The 21,663-nt window shown below is 33.2% G+C and overlaps 1 protein-coding gene across 2 annotated transcripts in view; it reads left to right on the top strand.

Annotated features, from left to right (window-relative positions):
- Positions 1 to 21,663, top strand: part of ACAP2 (ArfGAP with coiled-coil, ankyrin repeat and PH domains 2) — a 126,695-nt gene that overhangs the window by 94,477 nt on the left and 10,555 nt on the right. Inside the window, exons 11-22 of one of the 2 annotated variants that reach the window (XM_010994394.3) lie at positions 776 to 796; positions 3,942 to 3,993; positions 5,277 to 5,377; positions 5,976 to 6,081; positions 11,622 to 11,830; positions 12,174 to 12,243; positions 13,783 to 13,874; positions 15,247 to 15,431; positions 16,555 to 16,647; positions 17,720 to 17,907; positions 18,326 to 18,435; positions 19,744 to 19,854. In XM_010994394.3, coding sequence (XP_010992696.1) covers positions 776 to 796; positions 3,942 to 3,993; positions 5,277 to 5,377; positions 5,976 to 6,081; positions 11,622 to 11,830; positions 12,174 to 12,243; positions 13,783 to 13,874; positions 15,247 to 15,431; positions 16,555 to 16,647; positions 17,720 to 17,907; positions 18,326 to 18,435; positions 19,744 to 19,854 — 1,338 coding nt within the window. The remainder of the gene's footprint in view (positions 1 to 775; positions 797 to 3,941; positions 3,994 to 5,276; positions 5,378 to 5,975; positions 6,082 to 11,621; positions 11,831 to 12,173; positions 12,244 to 13,782; positions 13,875 to 15,246; positions 15,432 to 16,554; positions 16,648 to 17,719; positions 17,908 to 18,325; positions 18,436 to 19,743; positions 19,855 to 21,663) is intronic. The other variant, XM_010994396.3, reaches the window with a different exon arrangement.

Genomic DNA, 21,663 nt, shown 5'->3' with positions numbered 1-21,663 from the left:
AAAGATGAAGGAACAAGGAAAATAATTAAATATTAACATAGTTTATTTAGTAATGAGCTGTTAAAACTAATAAAGAAGCTGAATAATTACATGCTATGCTCACTCTTTGTTGAACTAGAAAGTATAGCCAAAAGCATAAATGTTTTATATAGCATCTTAAAGCTAAGTATTCTATGTGCTGCTGGTGCAGGTATAAATTTTAGTTTTTACTGGCTTTTTATTTTAAAGTAAGAAGTATATACATAGATTAAAGGTAAACTCTATTTATGTGTGGCTTTAGAGCCTCTGCTATCATTTGATGAAAAGGGGGTGAGCAGGTGGTGGGAACTTTGCCTTATGGAAAGTTTGCATTTGTTTCAGGTTTATACAGATACATCTATAGTGATTATTTCCTTCATTAGGATGAGGAAAGGTACTATCTGTATTTTATAGCTATGACCATAAAGGCAGAAAATAATAGTGGAGTGTGCTTAGTCCTGCCAGAACCTTCTATACCATAATACTTGTAGAAAAATTTTGAATATTTCTGAAATATTATTGTTTCAGATTCCTAAGAGTTGGAATTAAATGTATAAATGCAAGTATGTATAATATATGAGCAAAATGCAAGATATTTTTGACTATTTTGTTAGGTTATGAGCTTAAGCCGGTTCCTTTAATTCTTGCTTTATTTTCATATCATGCTAGTCCTTTGCTTATTTTGCACATTTGCGTTTTCATTCTTTTACCACCTTTCCTTTATGTTTTAATCCTGCCCCATTTTTTCACATGACAGGAAAAAGCCCGATCATATCAGGTACCAAATGGCTTCCTTCCCCTCACTCCTACCTCTCCAATTTCCTCTTTGGCACGAGAAAGCTCATAATTAACCTGCATTTCAGTTGGATTACTTGCAATGGATATAAAGTCTCTTATGTTTTAAATTGGGAAGAAAATACAAACATCTTATTTGAGGAATGGAATTATACCTTTTCATTGCTTATCTCCCCAATTTGTTTTAATCTGGAAAAGAACATTTGATATATTTATAGTTATCCAAAGAAGATACAGATTGAGTAATATGAATAACTTCATGTATATATATATTTAAGAGAAATAGCTAGTAAATGCTTTTTAAAATTTTTAGATAGTTACTTAGGAAATAATCCTTTTGGTTATAACTGTATTAATTATGTTTAAAGAAAGCATTGTTAGTTTCTAGTTTTTTTTGTTTATTATACCATTTTGGTCTTTTTCCCTGGGAAAAATTAAATTGAATTTGAAATAAAGTAGCATATACATGTTTAAACTTTTAATTTTGTTAAATGCTCACCTATTTGGCACCTATATAAATGTATTCATGAATCCATCATCTGTATAGTTTTAGTGATAAAGTTTCTACTGATTTTGAAGTTGACTTTTACCCAAGTTCTTGATTTCAAGTGAGTTCTGGGACTAGTGATCAAAATTGTAAAAGCTACTTGATTTATTTTTTAAGGTACCTCCCCCCCACCCCCCAATTTTGTCATCTGGAATCTCTCATTGGTATTTAAAAATTAATATTTAATTGTTTATGAATAAGTTTATTGGGTTATTTCAATTTGAGATAGATATAAAGTGATGGCTTAATCTTCTTAAAACCAAGACATTTTCCTTTTTAAAAAGTGTTTTATATTTTGACTTTGTGGTCAGTTTCTGAATTTTGTAGACTATAGTGTAATTGTCAGCACAGGTCTTTCCAACATTTGTTTTTTTATTATTTAATTACCTTTTAATGTACCTTCAAATTGCAGATAGCATGAGCTTGACATATTTAGTGTATTTTCTATATTCCATAGACTGTGAATTGTCTCATTTTCCCTTTTATCAGAAATGTTAAGAGAGGGGGAGGGTATAGCTTAGTGGTAGACCGTGTGCTTAGCATGCATGAGGTCCTGGGTTCAATATCTAGTACCTCCGTTAAAAAATAAATAAATAAATAAACCTAAACAACCTCACCCCCCCCAAAAAAAAGAAATGTTGATAATAACTGGAATTATTCTATAGGAGCAATTAAAAATTGTATTTCATTTTACTTTCCTGATTGAAGTCTTGATTAATCTAAATGAGTATAGTTAGCTCCTTTTTCTTTTTTTAATGGCAGAGGAGGGGAGATCGTGTCATAAGACATATAAATCTTAGTAATTAAAAATTTTTTTCTACCTAGGATACATTGTGGCATTTTTCCTTAGGAGAGATCAAATTAAGATGAATTTATAGTATTTTTCTTAAGTGTACAAAAATCGATGATGTGAAAAAGTCACCCAGAAGCAGAGAGACAGCAGGAGTACTGGGCTTCATAAATATAAACGATCTATAAAGTTAATAATCAGAGGAAATAGTCTCTAACAAAAGTTTTTAATCTAGTATTTTGTTATTATGTTTAGAGGCTATTATTTTAAGATTCAGCAGGTCAAAGGAAATTTATTTTTTGAAGACCTCAGAAGCATGAAAAGTTTACATGGGTGTTTTTCCATTGTACAATAAAATTCTTCGTAGTTTTTCATCAAATTATATATTATAATTATATAAAACAAAAATTTTATTAATATAGTTCACCCTACTTCAAATGATTTTTTTAAAAAACTCTTTAATCAATATCAGAGATTTTTTCCATTGCATGTCATCCCATGTGGCAGGGCTGCACCATTTTGTTTGTTTGTAGGTATTTCCTTTAACATTTCTAACCAACCATGTGTCCCAAAGCAAAGAAACCCAGAAGTTCTTCCTTTTCTAGCCTGCCTCTTGATGATTTACATTTGGAGGCAACCACTTGGTTTTATCTAGATCCTTAATTAACAAATTTCTATTTTAATAGTAAAGGTGATACCTTTTTAAATAGCAAGAAAACCTAACAATCTATCTAGCTTGAAAATAGAAAAGCATCTAATCATTTTCTCAGCTTCGAGAATTAACCTTATTTTTTAAAAATAGAAATTCTAAATATATCTAAATACAACTTCTAGTGCTTTGTATTAGTATCAATGAAAAGGTAGAATCTCTCTCTGCTAATAGATTAATAACTAATGTTTACAATAGAAATCATCTCACATAAAACTAATTTTAAAATAATGACTCAAATATTGTTTTACCTTTCATGCTTGATGAGAATTTTTGCTTTCTTTTGTGAATGGCTTTGGCTGTGATTTTTTTTTTTTTTTTTTGTAAGTCTTTAGGTCCTTCTACTGTTTTGATAAATTAGTAGCTTAGTTTTTTTCTTCTAAAGAAGATTGCAAGTGTTTGCCAATTAATTTACAGTAATGAGTGGGACAATATAAATATTTGTGTGAATCATTTTACTAATGATTTTTATTATTTTGCTTAGAAGTTTTTTACATGAAAGTAAGGCCAAGTGAGTTGGCAACTATTTCCTGTTTGATACCAGTTCTAAAGGGTGATAAAATTTTCTGTTTTGCTTAACAAATTGAATGTTTGTTGAATTAGCTGCAGAAAGGTTGAAAACAAAGCACCATTTATTTCAGTCTTTTATTGTATACAATGGATAGTTTTATTTATAATATAAATTTATTTCTACTTTATAACAAAAGCAGTTATTTTGTGGGAACAACTTAGTAATTTTTGAGGCAGCTCAAAAAGGTAAATTTTTATTTTAAAATAATCATTATTTGATAATAGCATAAGGCATAACAGCTTTTGTTAGGATATAAATTTCTGACATAAGAATGAATCAAAATGTAGTAATTTTATTTTCCTATTTTGTGGTTTTAAAATTGTTTAAATTGTTTTTTTACTTTCAGTAGTTGTCTCATTGATGTCAGTTTATATGAAGCAAAACAAAACAATGCACTTCTCAAAAAGTAACTACCATTAACTGATTTTCTAGTGCTTTCCCAAATACTTCATTTCTTACAACTGAAATAAATTATGTTTGTGAGAACTTAATCTATTTTGTATTTATTTAGACGCTGGTTTTCAATACAGAACAATCAGTTGGTTTACCAGAAAAAGTTTAAGGTAGGTGTTTTGTGAAGTAATTAAGTGAAAATCCATTGAATCTCCAGTTTAAGTTTTTTTATTTGTTCCTCTTGGTAAAGCACTGAAATCCATAAATACTCATGAATGGAAAATTATCATTTATTGGTTTTATGTTTGAATAAGTATAAGAGGACTCATAAGTAGTAAGTATAAGCATTGATTCCTGAATTCTTAATTTCTAGCCTTGAGGTGGATTTTTCTGTGTCCCAAGATTATTACTTTTTCTCCTCCAGATGTTTCTTCGTCCAACTATGTGACAGGAATAACACTACCATTCCCTAGTACTGTTTTGAGGCTGAAAGAAAGGATGCTTTTTAAGAATATCACCTTAGGGTCAAAAGTGATAATATGGAAAGGTTAAAAATAACATAAATGTAAGCTTGAAGTAATTTATATAGAAACCTCAAAATTTGTTTAAATTGTTTTTATGTATTTGTTTTCTTGAACCTTATTTTAAGGGGGAGGTATTTTTATTTAATGGAAAGATATATTGAGATTGCATGTGACTTGAGAATCTTAAAGATAACTAGAAAAAAAGAACTATTAGTTAATTGATGACTTGATTTTTACCAGGTTAGCCTGTATGAATTATATATTCAACTGTAAGTTTCAAGTATTTATTACTCTTGAGATGATACAGTGTGAAATTTTACTTGCTAGGTTCTATGGTAGCAGGTTTATTTCACACAAGTTCTTATAGTTGGTGGTTTTTTCCCTACTCTGATAAACTTGATTTTGAGTTTATATTTTTATTAAGTGCTAGAAAATGATAAAAAATTTCTCACTTTCTTAAATATTTTAAGAAGCATGTATAGGCTTCTTATTTTTCTTTCAGTTATGTAAAACTTGACTTATTAAATAGTTTTTTTTTTTTTTTGAGGAAAGTGGCTTTTATTATATGTGAGTGGGGACCAGAAGAGAAATGGATATGAAAAAAAATGGAAAAAAATTAACAGGAAGCTAACACTTACTGAGCACTTGCTAATTAACTACCAAGTGTTGGATGAAGCTCCTTATAGAAACTACTTCATTTAATCCTTTTACAGCAGTTTTAAAGGCAGATAAACTAATTAACAGGACAGAATTACCTTTATTAGGTATATCTATGTTGATAACTCCTATTTCTAATCTAAAATAAGATAAAATATAAACCTTTAAAATTAGACCATTTATTCCAAGTACTGTTTTTCAGTATGTTTGTATTGGTAGTGGTATTTAAAATGTAGGTTGATAAATACTGGAGTTTTGTCTCCTTACTGTAGGATAATCCCACTGTGGTGGTGGAGGATCTAAGGCTCTGCACAGTGAAACATTGTGAAGACATAGAACGCCGCTTCTGCTTTGAGGTGGTTTCCCCAACAAAGTGAGTGATTCTCAAGAATTTGAGAGCTGCTTTTATGTTTCTATAGTTTGTCTTAAAGAACTTTGCAGAATAGAGAAGGATTTGTCTTTCACTTGTGATTATCTGAGCTAAAGAGGAAAAAATATTCTCAAAGTAAATTTTAATAATTAGTGATTATACCATATTATAGTCAGATATTAAAGTAGCTTCTACTCAGTATCATATTTGAATTCTATAAAGATTATTGATGTGGCCTTATGAAAACATTTTAGCTGTCATGGTAATGAACTGAAGTCATATATCAAATCATTTTCTTTGATAACTACCATTTCATATTTCTACTCAATGGAAAAAGTTAGTGTTATGTTTATATGGTAAATTAAAAATTTTTTTATACACACGAATAGGTGTTTCATTTTCAGTAGGTAATTGATTTCATTGGTTCCTTGATTTCTTTATGAAGATACTGTGTCCTAAAGATAGATAAATAAAACCTTTCAACAGAAATAATTTTTTTTGTTGTTAGAAGATTATTAAATAACAAAGTGGACAAAAAAGTAAACCGTCTTATTTTGGGGGTTAATTTAGTGTCTGAGAAAACCATGTTATTTCTTTTTAGAAGTTGTATGCTTCAAGCAGATTCTGAAAAGCTGCGCCAGGCATGGATTAAGGCTGTTCAGACCAGTATAGCTACTGCTTATAGAGAGAAGGGTGACGAATCAGAGGTTAGTAAACAATACTTCAATACCAAGTATTGCCAAAAGTTTTAAATTTTAGTTGCAACATTGCATGATTATTACACTTTTTTATGGAGGATTTTTTTTTTGTAATGGAAATATGTTTTATTTTTAAATTATAGATTCAAATTCTCTTGACTGCACTCATCATTTTATTTCAATATGTCAATGTATGTTTAATACAGTATTTGAATATATGTCTCAGATTGACATAAGGTGTTTTGATGTAAGTATTTCCCCCAAATATTTATTATTCTAATAAAATAGTGAATGTGAAAGTTATTTAAAATTGAAACTGGATAAAAAGCAAAAAAGGAAAGCTCATACTGTCTTCTAGTTGAAATCTCACTGGGGAAGATAAGCTGAATATGCTCTTGGGTCATAGTCTGGGTTCAGCTCCTCAGTGAGTCTGCAGACTGAGTGAGGCTGTGAGTGAGTCCTGAGATATGAAATTCACCACTTCCTCCACTAGCTTCCTGAAAATGAGGCATTTGTGAGTCTGTGCATGTCTGAAAATGTCTTTATTCTGTGCTCATGTTTGTTTGATAATTTGGTTGAGTGTGGAATTTTTAGATTGGGAATAATTATTCTTAAGAATAACAATTCTTAACAGCATTGTTTTTGTAGTTTCTGGAGTTGCTGTTGGAGTCTTTCTTATTACTGATCTTTTGTACTCCTCCTCTCCAATTTCTTTGTTTTCTTTTTCTGGAATTTCTGGACTGATCTTAGGATTTTCTTATTTTTGTGTGTTTTTTGCTCTGCATTCAGGGAGAATTTATCAGTTACTTTTCCAAATCTTCTATTGAATGTTTCAGTTCTGCTAGCATATATTTAATTTACAGGAGTTCCTTTTTGTTTGCTGAATGTTTATACACATAAATCTATTCTTTTTTCATGCATATAACGTTAGAGTTGTAGTTCTTAATTTTTTTTTCCCTTTTGGGGGGGATAATTAGGTTTATTTACTTATATATTTTAATGGAGATACTGGGAATTGAACCTAGGACCCTGTGCATGCTAAGCATACACTCTACTACTGAGTTATATGCCCCACTCACTGTGGTTCTTAATCTTGACTGCACATTATGATAACACAGGGAGCTTTAAAACATCTCAGTGCTTAGGTCCCACCCTAGAACAACTGAATGGAGTTAGGAGCCATGGCATCAATATTTTTAAAAGCTTTTTAGGTGATACCTGTGTGCAGGCAATGTGAGAACCATTTTATTAGAAGCTTTCCTTGGCTGTTAATTTGCTCATGGTTGCAAGTGAAGGGTTAACTTCTTTGGAAGCCCTGAGAACATAGTTAGGACTTTGTTGACTATGAGCTTCACTGAAGTCTGGTCCATTTGTTGAGGAACAACCAGAGTTAGGGTCTTTTGGAGTCTTTTCAGCTGTTAAGATTCCCCAGAGAAGATTGATCAGTCTCCTGCATAGGGATGAGAGGCCTGCTGGAAGCTAATTGCTGGGAATCTCAGCATTCAGGGTGTATATGTTCATTTAATCCTCTGCCTTCCACCTTTCAGATGAACCCCATCTAGTCACTTTCTGTTTTACTTTCCCAGAGACTATACCTCTAGTCATTTGTGTCTTTGTAGAGAGCAGTACCCTAATGGCATAGAGTTGGGGAGGAGACCTTGGATCTAACTGCTTCTTAAACAACCATTCTTCCCACTTTCATCCTCCCTTCCAGGATTAACCAGTGTAAGTCCTTCAGCCCTTTGAATATTATGTGATGAAGTTGATGAACTCTTAGATTTTTCTTCTTATCCTTAGATATCACCTTGGTCTACTTGGTTACCATTCATCCAGCCATTTTTTATTTCCCCAGATTTTGTTGCTCTTATTTTCTTTCCGGTTCTCCCTATTCTTGTGGATAAATGTCTTTATTTTTTTAATTAAAAAAGCTGAAGTTTTCTAAAGGAACTTACAGATATCATCATGTCATTTCACACTTAACAGTAATTTCTTAAGCATCTTTCACCTAGTCTATATTCACATGTCCCTGCTTGTCCTAAAAATGTTTACAGCTTATTGTACAAAGTAAGATCTTATCTATGACTAGGCATTGCATCTGGTCTTATGTCCCTTTTCTTTCAGCCTAAAATAGTCCCTCTTTTTCTTGACAATGACTAGCTGAAAAGATTAGGCTAGCTGTTCCTATAGAGTTCCTTCTCATACGATTACAACAGAGATGATGTGTATACTGCATGTTGTAACAGGAGACATCCAATATTTGGTTATCTAACCATTGCTAACAATAAGATCAGGCTTCTGTATGAAAATGAAGTGGACACGTTGGATTAGGGAGATGGCAGTATGATCCCTCCATTGTCATGTTACATTTCCTTTCTTGTTCCCAGTCTACTTGGTTACTTTGTGTAACAAATCTAACTTACTTTGTGTTACTTTGACCCTGTAAGATCTATGCCCCCATCAACCATTCATCTAATGGTGTTACAATTGAATTTGTAATTTCATTAGGAATTGCAGAATGATGATTTTCTAATTTTGTCATCCTGTCCGCATTTATTAACTTGCATTCTTATGTAAAATACAGCTTTTCTTCATCAACTAGAGCTATTTAGTTTCTGTAATAAAATGCTTAAGTTTTTGCTTTTAATTACCATATTTGGTTAACTTATTAGCTACCTTATGTGGGGACAGAAATTTTTGGGGGGCTATCATCATAAACTTAAGGATTTTTGTAAATACAATGGGTCACAACTGCAGTAATTACTCTTTTTCACGTTCAAATTATCACAGATTTCCTTATAAGGGCTGTAGGTAATTCCTTGAAAAAATTGTCTTGTTTTTAGTGGAGTTTTGAGAGGGAACAAATTTAGGTGTGTATTCAAATCATCTTGATGAAGAAGCTAGTGGTGGTGTTGAAATACTTGTGTTATGCAAAATCATACACTGGAAATAGTAGAGATTATAGGAAAAATAGGGATAGGGCCAACCTAAAACCCATGTAAGTTTTTCCTAATACTTTAGACACTCAATAAAATAGTAGCATAGTTACATTCCTAATAAATAAATACTATAGTTTAATAGAACTTAACTTTAAAAATTGGTGCAAACAAAACTGGTGACACTAGCTTAATGGAAGGGTACAGAAAGGTTGATGCTTTGGTGACAAAGTCAAAATACATAAAAATCAGAGAGAATAGTACAAGAAAATTTTCAAGTGAGAGCACATTGCCAAAATGAGCCAAGAAGAATGAGGGGATGGATAGGTATCATGTTCAGTCCGGTGTTCCTTGAGGGGGCCAGCTGAGTTCTGCTGTGTTAGTTTGCTTTGCTTTCAGCTTTGGTGCAGAAACATTAGCTTACAGAGGAAAAACTGGGAAAGAACCAACATGTTTTCTGTATTGTATTGATATCCTTTTCCTATATAATAATTGCCTATGAGGTAATTTACATGATCAAACATATTCTAGTAAAGCAGATTGTATTTCTTTTTTAAAATTTTTAAAATAATCTCAAACTTACACAAAAGTTTTAAGTATAGTACAAATAATTTTTTCCTTGAACCGTTTCAGAGTAAGTTGCTAATGTCTGCTCCATCACCATTATTTAGTGAGTGCTTCCCACAACTGGAACATTCTGCTGTTTAATCATAGTATAGTCATCAAAATAAAGAAACAAGCATTGATAAATCACACCATTTAATTCTCAAATATCATTGTTTTGACAGTCATCCCAGTAATGTTCTTTACAGCAAAAAGATCTAGTCCAGGGGAGACTGTTTATTAGCTCAGTGGTAGAGTGCATGCTTAGCATGTGCAAGGTCCTGGGTTCAATCCCCAGTGACTTCATTTAGATAAATAAAAATAAATAAACCTAACTACCTCCCCCAAGCCAAAAAAAAAAAAAAAAAAAAAAGGAGCACAGGTCACTTTTAGTTGTCATGACTCTTCAGTTTCCTTCAGTCAGGAATAGTCCCTCAGTCTTACTTTGACCTTCTTGACCTTGATTGCTTTAAAGGTTACAAACTTTTGTAGAATGTCCCTCATTCTGGGTTTGTTTGATGTTTTCTCACAACGTTATGTGTCTTTGGCAGGAGTATTATATAAATGATGTGGTGTTCTTACTGCATCTTCTCAGGTGGCACATGACTTTGATTTGTCCCATTATTGGTGATCTTCACTTTGATCACTTGATAAGGTGGTGTCTGCTGGACTTCTCTACTGTAAAGCTATCTTTGAAATAGTATTTTATGTACGCTTGGAGGTACTTTGAGACTGTGTAAATATTCTGTTCCTGATCAAGCTTTAAATTTTAAAGTTTTAATTATATCAGTATAGGCCTCTATTTTATTCAGTTTATTAGAATTCATTACTATCATTATTTGTTGCTCAAATTGTCCAAGTTTGGCCAGAGGAGCCCCAGCTTCTGTATCCTTTTGATATGTTCTCAACAATCTTTGAGTTCTTCCTTACTTTCTAGTATGGCGAGATGTTCTGAGTTCATCTTCTTGTACTTTCTCTGCACCAGCCTTGAAATCAGCAGTTTCTTCAGTGAGCCCTTGTTGTTTTTGGTGGAGAATGATTTTTAGGAACCAAAATAAGGGAATATGCATGTGTATATATACACATTTACATCCGTATTTCTTAATATATCTATTTTTATTGAAACCATTATTGTGCCTCTTTGTATCTCCAGTCCCAATCTAATACAATTGAGGTTTGTTCTAATTCTCTCCTTTTCCATGTAAGTAACTCCTTTCTCTGCAGTGAGAAATCTGGCTCCCATTTATTTTTAGTGGGTTTACTTATATGTCCAGTCCCCTGTATGTGACCAACATCCTTTCTCTGTTGCCATTTTCCACTCCCAGGCTCTGACACCTCACACTAGGTGGCACTCCCACCTGATACCTTCGTTTGCATCCTCAGGCTCTCACTTCTCTTGTTGGGCTGTCTTCTTGTGCAGATACCCTCCTTACCCTGCTTGGGATGCAACAACCTCCACGAGGTTGCTCTCATTTGAGGATATGCTCCTCACCCAGCTCAGTCCTCTCTGGAATACCATATCCCCACACTTTCTTTGCTGAGCCCCACCTAACAGCTATTAGGTTGAGTTTTCGGGAAGGGCCAGACAAGCACCAGATTGTATTTCTGTTGATTCTGTGCTAAAATACTGGCTTGTTAAGGTTGAAATGTTTTTAAACCAGAAGGTTTTTTAGGCCATATCTTTAATTGCCTAGGATCCCCAAACTACATCTTTGTATTTGGTCATTATTGATATAGACATTGCTGTGCACTTAAAAAAATTAGCTTTTGGCTTATCTACCACCTTTTGCTTTTCTTCTGGCGTCCTAATAGCCCGTAAGATTTTAGACATTGTGCATTCTATTGTTGATTCACTCTGTAATTATGTAATTATGCGTGGAACAGCCTGGTTTAGGCTCAAAGTAGGACTTCAGTGTATGGATTGGAAGTTTTTGTTTGGAGCATGTAGTGTGCAACATAGAATTACTAGTATATTGCAATCTTTTTTAAAAAAATAATTCTTAATTCTTTTAGAAGCTGGATAAGAAATCATCTCCATCCACAGGAAGCCTGGATTCTGGAAATGAGTCAAAGGATAAATTATTGAAAGGAGAAAGTGCATTGCAGCGAGTCCAGTGTATCCCTGGCAATGCCAGCTGCTGTGACTGTGGTCTGGCAGACCCGCGGTGGGCCAGCATCAACCTGGGAATCACCCTGTGTATCGAGTGCTCTGGGATTCACCGGTGGGTAGGCCTGCCCAGGGTGAGAGACTTCTTTTGGATAAACACACATTGTAAATTATTGTGTCCCACTGGTTAGAGGACCTTTCCCACTTGCCTAATTTGACTGCTAGTTTGTGTCTTTGTACCTTTGTAAAGTGGATAAAATTCTGGTTTATGAAGTGCTTTTGAGTACTTTGATTCATCATTCATTATTAACCAGAAAATCTGTCCCTATTATTAACGTGTTGAGGGCTACATTAGAGGCTGTGTCACATTAAAAGAGGAAAATAATTTGCATAATATGCAAATAGAGTAGAGACTTGATAGTTTTATATATTAATACAGTCTTTTTTTTCCCACTTAGGAGTCTTGGAGTTCATTTTTCAAAAGTACGCTCTTTAACTTTAGATACCTGGGAGCCTGAACTTTTAAAGGTAAAATAAATATTTGCTTTAAAATATTTTATGTTTTCTCATAAAAATCAAGATTTTAGAATCTTGGTTTACAAATGTATGAGTTTCTCAGTGTTAATAACGAATCAAATTGTGTTGGAATATATCTGACACTATTTTGGCAAATCTGGTGTTTTCATATTGGTCTTTTTTAGATTGCTAAGCTTATGGAGCTTAATCCATGTCAGTTCACTTTTTAAGGAAACCAGCATACTTATATTTTTGTGTTTTCTCTAAAAGTATCTTACATTTTTGCCTTAATTTTAATCTTTTATAATTATATAAATTCTTGTTAAAATATGAGATACTGCTATAGTGAGCTCCACAATGGGTTGGTATAGCATATTGTTATGATTGCATTTTTTCAGCATAGGCCCACTTGCAACTTTACATTTGTCAGTGATAGTAGTCATCAGACCAAGACATCCTTTTCCCCTGTGTAAGGATTCGTATCTATGAAAATGTCATACATAATTTTAGATCACAGAGATTTTTTAATAAGATTTATGAAATTCATAATGGTTAACAGTATACTCCTTTAAATTCCCACCATTTAGTTTACCATATTGCAAAAAAAAATTAGTTTGAATGTTGTGCTATATTTTGCATTTATTTCTGTCTGAAAATTGTGTTTGTAATGTGCTTGTATTTTTATTCCAATCCATAGATAAACTGATAATCCTGTCAATTATGTAAAATAAAAACTTTTGATTTTGGGCATTTTTGTGTAAATATCTAAATGAAGGTGATAAATTGCATCCTGTGGTAGACCCCTATTTAGATAAGTTCTATAAATTGTTATGAATTCAAAGGAGAAGAAAGTGGGGGTTGAGGGTTAGAAATTTAATTTCTGCACCAGCTTTGTGTAGATATGAACTCAGTGGATTCAATTTAGAAAAATAGTTGAAATACAAGTGTCTGATACATTAAAAAAAATCGAAACTTAAAAAAAAATTTGAAATACTTGTAAATAAAGTAGTAGGAGAAAATAGTTTATTACAGTTCTCAGCTGTTTAAAACTGAACCTGTCTGGACTTAGCCTTCTTTTTTTAGCAGACGTTGCGAATAACATGTAGCCTTGTGCCAGCTATAATGGAGAGATAGAAATCTGGTAAAAGATGGGTGAAGAGAAACCATTTAAAAATTTTTTTTTTTATTTTTAAAATTTTTTTAGTGGGGGAGGTAATTAGGTTTATTTATTTATTTTTATTTTTCAAAAAGGTGCTAGGGATTGAACCTAGGACCTCATGCATGATAAGCATGTACTGTACCACTTGAGCTATACCGTCCCCCTGAGAAACCCTTTCTTGAGGAGTGATAATCTTCTAGGAAGATGCTCTAGTAGAATGGCAAAATGGTGATATTGCTTGCAATTTTTGTCTCATTTTGTTTTAACTTTAAACATCTTTGTGGAATGAGCATTAGCAGAACATGCAAAAAGAATTAAGTAGCTGTGCTTGCTTAAGGACTTATATTACTTTTAGGAATTTATAACTTATTTTCTGTTTTTCTGCCAAACAGCTTATGTGTGAGTTGGGGAATGATGTCATAAATAGAGTTTATGAAGCTAATGTGGAAAAAATGGGAATAAAGAAACCACAACCAGGACAAAGGTACTAATTTCAGTTGTGTTAATGTGTTACCTTCCCCTCTCCCCCAATCAGGAATATAGCTGTGATTTTATTTCACTATAATTGGTATGTAACATTGAGACAGACTGTTCACAAGAGATCATTACTACCTGTTAAAATGTGGCTGTCTCTTTCTTGGGTATATTAATTAGATAATCATTTTTTTTATTAATCATAAACTTAGTTATAGTTTTCAGATAAGAGAGAATCTTAAAAATTAAGGCTCTATATAGGGATGTAAAAACTCTTAGCAGTTGAAGTAGAACAAAGTTCTGTTATTGGCAGGCCCTTAAAGAGATAATGTTTCTAAGGATCAAGTTTTTATTACTTACAATGAATAATTTCACATTGTTTGACTTAGTTCAGCAAATATTTGTTAATCACATGTTTCATACATGACATTATTATATTGAAGAGTTAAAGGTGAAAAGGGTAGCTTCTGGTAGGAGAGAGCACTTAACACTTAATTGCTCTGTTTGAAATTTTACTTTCAATTCTACGTATGGAGACTTATTGAACGAAGTGGCTAAGAGTGTCTTCAAAGGTAGACAATTAGTTTTTATTGTTGTTGTTTTTAGAATTTATGCTTTTTTATATTAGGTATTAAAATTTTACCTGCTGTAATCCTATGTTTGACTATATCTTTATGTATAATTAATACTTTTTAAAAGTCATTGCTTTCTAAACCAACACCACTTAAATCAGATTCTTATTTTTTTGGCTAAAGCGTGGCTGTTTGAGTTATTTTAGACCTTGAGTTATCCTTTGTTAGCCAAAGACCTAAGCTTTTTTAAAAGAATGTAAGTAAGAAAAGGTACAGAACAAACTTGGGATTTTATGATTGTATCATAAAACAGAAGTTTAAAATGTGATACCTTTTTTGGTCCCCCTTAAGTTAGAAATGCTATGTATGCTGTTTTAAAATATTGTCTTACAAAAAATAATGGTTATGAATAGTGATAGTTCAGTATGTGACATTTATTGGAGTAAAAATGGAATTAAAGTTGATTTCTATGAACTTGAGTAGTTTCTTGGTAATGTTTTTCATTCTGTAAAAAGCACAAGGGAATATGAATAGAAATGAGTGAGCATAGAAATTAAGAGAATATGAGAGTGCCATGTTAATACTTAGGATTCTTCAGTTAGTTTATTTGTATTTCACTTAAACATGAAATCATAGTTCATTAAATATTTGGAAGGAAAACATGTTGCATAATATTACAATTTCAGCTTTAACTAGTATTACATTTAGTGACTTCCTTTGCAATATTCAATATGTAATGGCTTCTTTTTAGTATTAGCCATGCTAAGAGATTAAGCAGAACATCATGACATTTTTATGTATACCAATCAGACAGGAGAAAGAGGCGTATATCAGAGCAAAATATGTGGAGAGGAAATTTGTGGATAAATATTCTATATCATCATCACCTCCTGAGCAGGGAAAAAAGATTGACTCCAAAAGTTATGAAGAAAAGAGATTGAGCATTTCTAAACTTGGACCAAGTGAACAAGTCAGAGCATTTCCCCAAAGTTCAGGTATTACAGTTGATTTGTCTATATAAATATGTTCTTGAGCTGAAGTCACTTTCTTAATCTCTGAATTAGTACCTGTTACAGATTTTTTAAATGTTAAGAACCTATTTCCTTCTATATACCCTAAGGAAACAGTTATCTTTAAAGCAGTTAAATTTAAATAATGTCTTGGTAATTCATATTTCTAGATACAGTTGACCCTTGAACAACTCGGGGATTAGGGCGCCAACTCTCTGCTCAGTCAAAACTCCACATATAATTTGTAGTCAGTTCCTCCACATCTGCTCGGCAGTTTCTCTGTATCCTCAGTTCTGCACCCATGGATTAAGCCAACCCTGGATCACGTGGTTTTGTAATATTTACTACTGAAAAAATCCGACTATAGGTGGACCTACCTAGTTTAAACTTGTGTTGTTCAAGGGTCAATTGTAGTGTGTATATTCTAAGGAACAGAACTGCTCAGAATGCAAGGGGAGATGGGAGTTACAAATCTTTCATGCAAAAAGCCCTAAATATCTGATTAACCACCTAATATCCTTCCTATTTTTTCCTCCTAAATTTTTCCCAGTAATGTTTTTCCTGCCCTTTTCCCTTCTTACGGCCTGCTTTGTGCTTTGCTAACTTGCATGTCCTCAGTGGTTGCTGTAAATAGCGACGAGGCCAGGCGGGAGTCTCTCTTCTGTCCTGATGAGCTAGATTCACTCTTCTCCTACTTTGATACTTCTTCAAAACTACGTAGTAGTAAGTACTACTCTTGTGGAGCATCCCAAGTCTGTGCCGGTGGTCATTGTGCGGTGTGGCCATTTCTCTAGATGTTACCCATTGTCTCAGAATTACACATTACTAACAGTCATATAGTAAATTCAGCTCTTTACTGTCCCTGACACTCATGGGGTAATGAGATATGTTACAACTCTGAAAATAAGTTTATTTTCAGGCTTTGTGATTGATTCATATTTCAATAAGCAAAATGTTCCAAAGGATTACAGTTGTGCTAAATTTATTCACTGGTGGTGGCTGAGTTTATGTAGATGTATCAGAGCTCATTTTAAAACCTCATTGTTTGTGGGAGACTGTTTTCTCAATGTGTGAACTTTAATCACTAGCTAATTTTTCTTTAAAACAGTCAGAAGTAATGACAGTGGAATCCAGCAGAGCTCTGATGATGGAAGAGAATCTTTACCCTCCACAGTGTCAGCCAATAGTTTATATGAGCCTGGTGAGTTTTGGTGAAATCCAGTGTTAATTGGTATTGTTTGCTGAAAAATGCGTGTGGTAAATTCCAGGTTTGATTACGTAGTATCTAAGGAAATGGTTAGTCTTTTAGAAGGTCCTAAGGGCCAATTAATACTGCCAAGTGAGAAAGCAGCTATTTCTTTTCTTATTTGGAAGTTCTCTCCTAGCTGTGCATTCTTCTAAGTCTCATAATATGTGCTACAAGTAACTTGTCAATAGTTAGGATACTTTTTAATCCACATGAACTGTAGATCTTATTGCCATTATCTTGTTTGTTTGGCTGTCTTTCAGGAGAAGGAGATCAGCAAATCCCCCCCACACCCCAGCCCCTGCCCCACCATTAGGTTTTCCTTCTGACCTGTGCTTTCCTCCTATATTCTCTCCTTTATGATTTCAGTGGTTTTGGTCTTGCAAATACTCAGGGTAGTAAGCATTCTTTAAATTATTTGAACTGCTTGTGCTGCAAATTGTGATGGTATCGGGCCATCCTAGGAATAAAGTAAGGTTTGGTCTAGTAGTAAAATTCTTTAGTGATTCTTACTGCCTCTTCTGAGTCTTTAAGACTTTAAGGCTTTTAGGAACATACCTAATTTTAATCTAATACAGAGTAATTTACCTACTCATTCTATACTGGCAAGACCACAAAGGCCTGGTATACCAATCAGTCTTTATAAGAGAAGAAGGTTAACTGTTTGGAGAGTGACTAGTCTATCGGAAATAAGATACCTTTGTGAATATCTCCCATTAGCTCATTTGTTAAATTAGTGGTTTCTTATGTCATAGCTTTCACATTGTAATACAAGTCAGAGTTTATGTTTTTAAAAGTTGTGGTAAGATACATATAACATAAAATTTATCATCTTAACCATTTTCAGGTGTACAGTTCAGTGACATTAAGTCTGTTTACACTGTTGCACTGCCATCACCATCGTCCATCCCCAGAATTCTTCATCTTACAAAACTGAAATTCTGTACCTGTGAAACAGTAACTTCTCATTTTTTTCCATCCCTGCCAAGAGCTCATTTTTCTTGACGTATTTGTGTTTGCTTTTCAGAAGGAGAAAGGCAAGATTCTTCTATGTTTCTCGACTCTAAACATCTTAATCCAGGACTCCAGCTTTACAGGGCTTCCTATGAGAAGAATCTTCCTAAAATGGCTGAGGCTTTGGCTCATGGTGCAGACGTGAATTGGGCAAATTCCGAGGAAAATAAAGGAACACCGCTTATCCAGGCTGTATTAGGGGTATGAATTTGTAAATTGAGGTTTTCAGTAAAACATAAAAAAATAAAATTTATTCTGAACATAGCTTTAGCATTATCTTTTGCTTTAAGAGATGGGTTGGAAAATAGAAGCAGCAGCTAGTAGTGGTTTCTGAATATTGCTTTGTGTAAGCTCAATTTTTTTCTTAATGGAAGAGAATTCTAGTAATGAAAGTAGTGTGTTTTGCTAGGTCACAGAGTGCACATTGAACCCCAGTTAGAAGTAGTTCTTGGGAAGAAAATAACATAATTTATCATTTCTTTGCTTTTGCTAGGAGAACATTTTTTTCTTTTGAGGAGAATGTATTAAAAAGGCTTTTGAGTAAAGTAAATACTCTATTTTTAATAGAAATATATTGTTGTTTGCTTTTTGTACATTTTATTTTCTTTTTTCCTCTAAGGGCTCTTTGGTGACATGCGAGTTTCTCCTTCAGAATGGTGCTAATGTGAATCAAAGAGATGTGCAAGGGCGGGGACCACTGCACCATGCCACCGTCTTAGGGCACACGGGGTAAACTATAGTGCTACATATTTGAGTGTATTTTGTTTGAAAAAAACTATTTTAAAATAATGTTTTGCTTTTTCTCAGGTTAAGAATTTTAGGTAGAGTTTGTAAAGTGATACTTTCCTCTGACTTATATTGTCATGATGGAACTTGAAATTTTAAAAATTTCATTCATGAAAAAGATACTGTTACTTTTCAGACAAGAAAATTACAAAACTTACTTTCAATTTTACTAATATTTATATAGATCTGTTTCAGTATTTAAAACTGTTACTGAAATTGTTGCGATTTTATGAGACAACGTAAGTCTGTGTGTGTGTGTGTGCATGCCCGCATGCATTTATGGATATACACACATACATTATGTACATAGCACACACATTTTGGGAGAATTTTGTAACTTTGTAAATTTTAGTTTTTCCACAGGGTAGTTAAAGTCAGATTCTAAAGTAAATTCTTATTCTGTGCTATTGATGCTGTGGCTTCTGAAGCAATATTTAGATTCACAGAAAAATAAAACAATAAAAATAGGCTTTCTACTAGAGAATACAAATAAAGTAAAAATGTTGGCCTTATGTGAAAAGTTTGTGTCATAGATGATTGTTTCTCAATAAAACATCTCAGGATCTCCAAGACTTATTACCTGGACAAGCAAGAAGCTGTCCTTTTTTCAGTTTATTTATAGTATCTTCTATTTTTATCATAGGCTGTTTTCTTTCGCTTTATTAGCAAAGAGATTCAGCTCAATAACTTTACCTTAAAAGTGGTTCTATTTAACTCATCCTTTGTATTTTCTTCTTAAACAATCATAGTTATTCCCCATTTTACTTCACAGCCTCTTAATTTATGCCTTCATTTTTTCATTTTTGTCAATTTCTTTGTTATTAATATTTGTGGAATACAGTGGCAAGATTATTGCCCACTCTATTGCTATTGTAATTATCATTAACATATTATGATAACATTGCCTTGGCTTCCTTCTTTCCCAGATAATGGCCTTGAGTGATTTTTGTTTTATTTAAGCTTATACCTATCTCTGTACATCTTTTTATGATATTCTTTGATGATAGAGACCATAATTTATACATCCCACTGAGTTATATATTACAGGTTAAATATGAAAATACCTTGAGATTTATAAAATGCTGATCATGATAAATTTTTATTATTAGAGTCAATATTCAGTAAATCTTTGTCAAATCAGTCAAGAATTTCCTAATGAAAATGTTACTTAAGTAGTTTTTTTTTTAAGGTGAATACCAACTTTTTTTTTCCTTATTGACAATATCTCAAAAATGCTGTTTCCTTAAACAGGCAGGTGTGTTTATTCCTAAAACGAGGTGCCAATCAACATGCCACTGATGAAGAAGGGAAAGACCCTTTGAGTATAGCTGTGGAAGCAGCCAATGCTGATATAGTGACTTTGTAAGTGTTTTTTTTTCCATCTGATTATTTCTCATAAAATATATTACTTGTATATGGTTTTAACATAGAGTTTCATGTGTAGACCTGAAATTTAAACTTGGTTATTTACTATGGGCTGTGTGCTTCTCTAACTACATTAAATATATTAAGCACTTTACATACATGAACTTATTTGGTTCTCACCTCAACTCTATAAAGGTTTATTATTATTGGCCTCATTTTACAAGGAAGCCAACTACAGATAATTTGAGAAACTAGTAAGTGGTGGAGCTGGGATTTGAACCCAAGAATTCTGGCTCAGTAACCCATGTGCTTAGCTACTTCTCTTATACTGCCTGACCAGTAGGAACAGAAAACCATTGACTTTTCTAAAATGGAATCTTTAACTCTTAGTACAATACTGGGGTGGAAGTTGGGTTGGGTTGGTACAGTAACAGGCAATTATACTACTACCTCAAGAATTAGAGGATTGTAAACAGGGAAGCCAACTGCGTTGATGTTAGTAACTTTTGCAGTTGCATTGCCTTTGGGCAGTGGTATTTAGGGACCTGTTTGTGCTTTTTTTTTTTTTTTTTTCCAAAGAATTAGTCACATGAGTACTCTATTTTGAGATAAAAATACTTGTTTTTGGATGTTTGGATATAATTTAATATGATCTATTAAAGAAAGAATCTTGAGGTCTTAATTTGATTTTCATCTTAGATCAAAGTTGTTTGTTATACTTGGAATCTAGGAATGTGATTGTTGCCTACACTTCATTGTTACTTAGGAAATCTCAAACATATGTTGTATGGATCACTTATTCATTCTGTTCTGGGCTGAGTGAAACCCAGGGTTGTTGATCCTCTGTTGTACGAGTAGAGACAGTTCCATCCACACTGCTGAATGTCAGTCATTTACAAAGAGAAACTCCCTTGACTGTCTTGAACTCCTGAGCTCCCACTGAGAATTCTTCACTTGACACATGTCACCCCTCTCTGACCCCTGAAAAGTTAAAAACAAAACAAAGCAAAACAAAACAGCAAAACGTATTTTCTCTGTACTCAGCTTCTTTTCCTCGCTGGAGGGGTTTTTGTTATTGTGGAGGCTATTGTAGAAAACCTTAGAACCGTTAAATCATTATAGATTTACAACTAGAAAAAATAAGTTGTTAAAGAAAAGATAGGAATGGTATAGAGAAATGAACCCTGGCTGCAGCTTCCCAAGCAATTCTTATAGTAATGGCCTCTCTTCCTTAGAAATATCTGGTCCCACATTATCTAAATTTTCTCATTTTGTTTTGTATGAGGACTTAAGTTTCACTTAAAAGTTTTTTTTGAAAAAAAATTTTGAAATACCCATCCTCTCTGAAAAGTCCAAATACCAAAGGGAGACTTCTTTTGCTATTATTAATTTACACAGTGGTTGAGAAAGGAAATGGAAGGGAATTGTGGTACTTTGAAGATAGGAAAAACCTCTATCAGACGCTGTAATAGCCAGAGAGAGCATCTTGGAAGAGGGTGATAGAAGTCTGGGAAGGTAGTGAGTATTTGGTGGCCTGAGGACAGGTAAGAAGTACAGAGTAGGAGAGGGTCACCAAAAGCAACATTTGAGAGGAAACTCTTGTTTTCTTAATCCAGTGCTACATTTCTTCCTGCTGCCGAGATAAATAATCCTGAAAAGAACGTACAATCAACATGGTAACCATGGGAAAATCTTAATAACTTAATGGCCATTTGTTTTAATGTCTGTGTGTCAAATATATTCCCAGTATATATAGAGAATACATACTATTTATATGTCTGGAACTGCTATACCTCAGAGTGAACC

This window comes from Camelus dromedarius, chromosome 2, assembly GCF_036321535.1.
Source record: "Camelus dromedarius isolate mCamDro1 chromosome 2, mCamDro1.pat, whole genome shotgun sequence".
Taxonomy (NCBI): Eukaryota; Metazoa; Chordata; class Mammalia; order Artiodactyla; family Camelidae; genus Camelus; species Camelus dromedarius.
The sequence above is the reverse complement of the archived record's forward strand: the minus strand, read 5'-3'. Positions and strand labels throughout refer to the sequence as shown.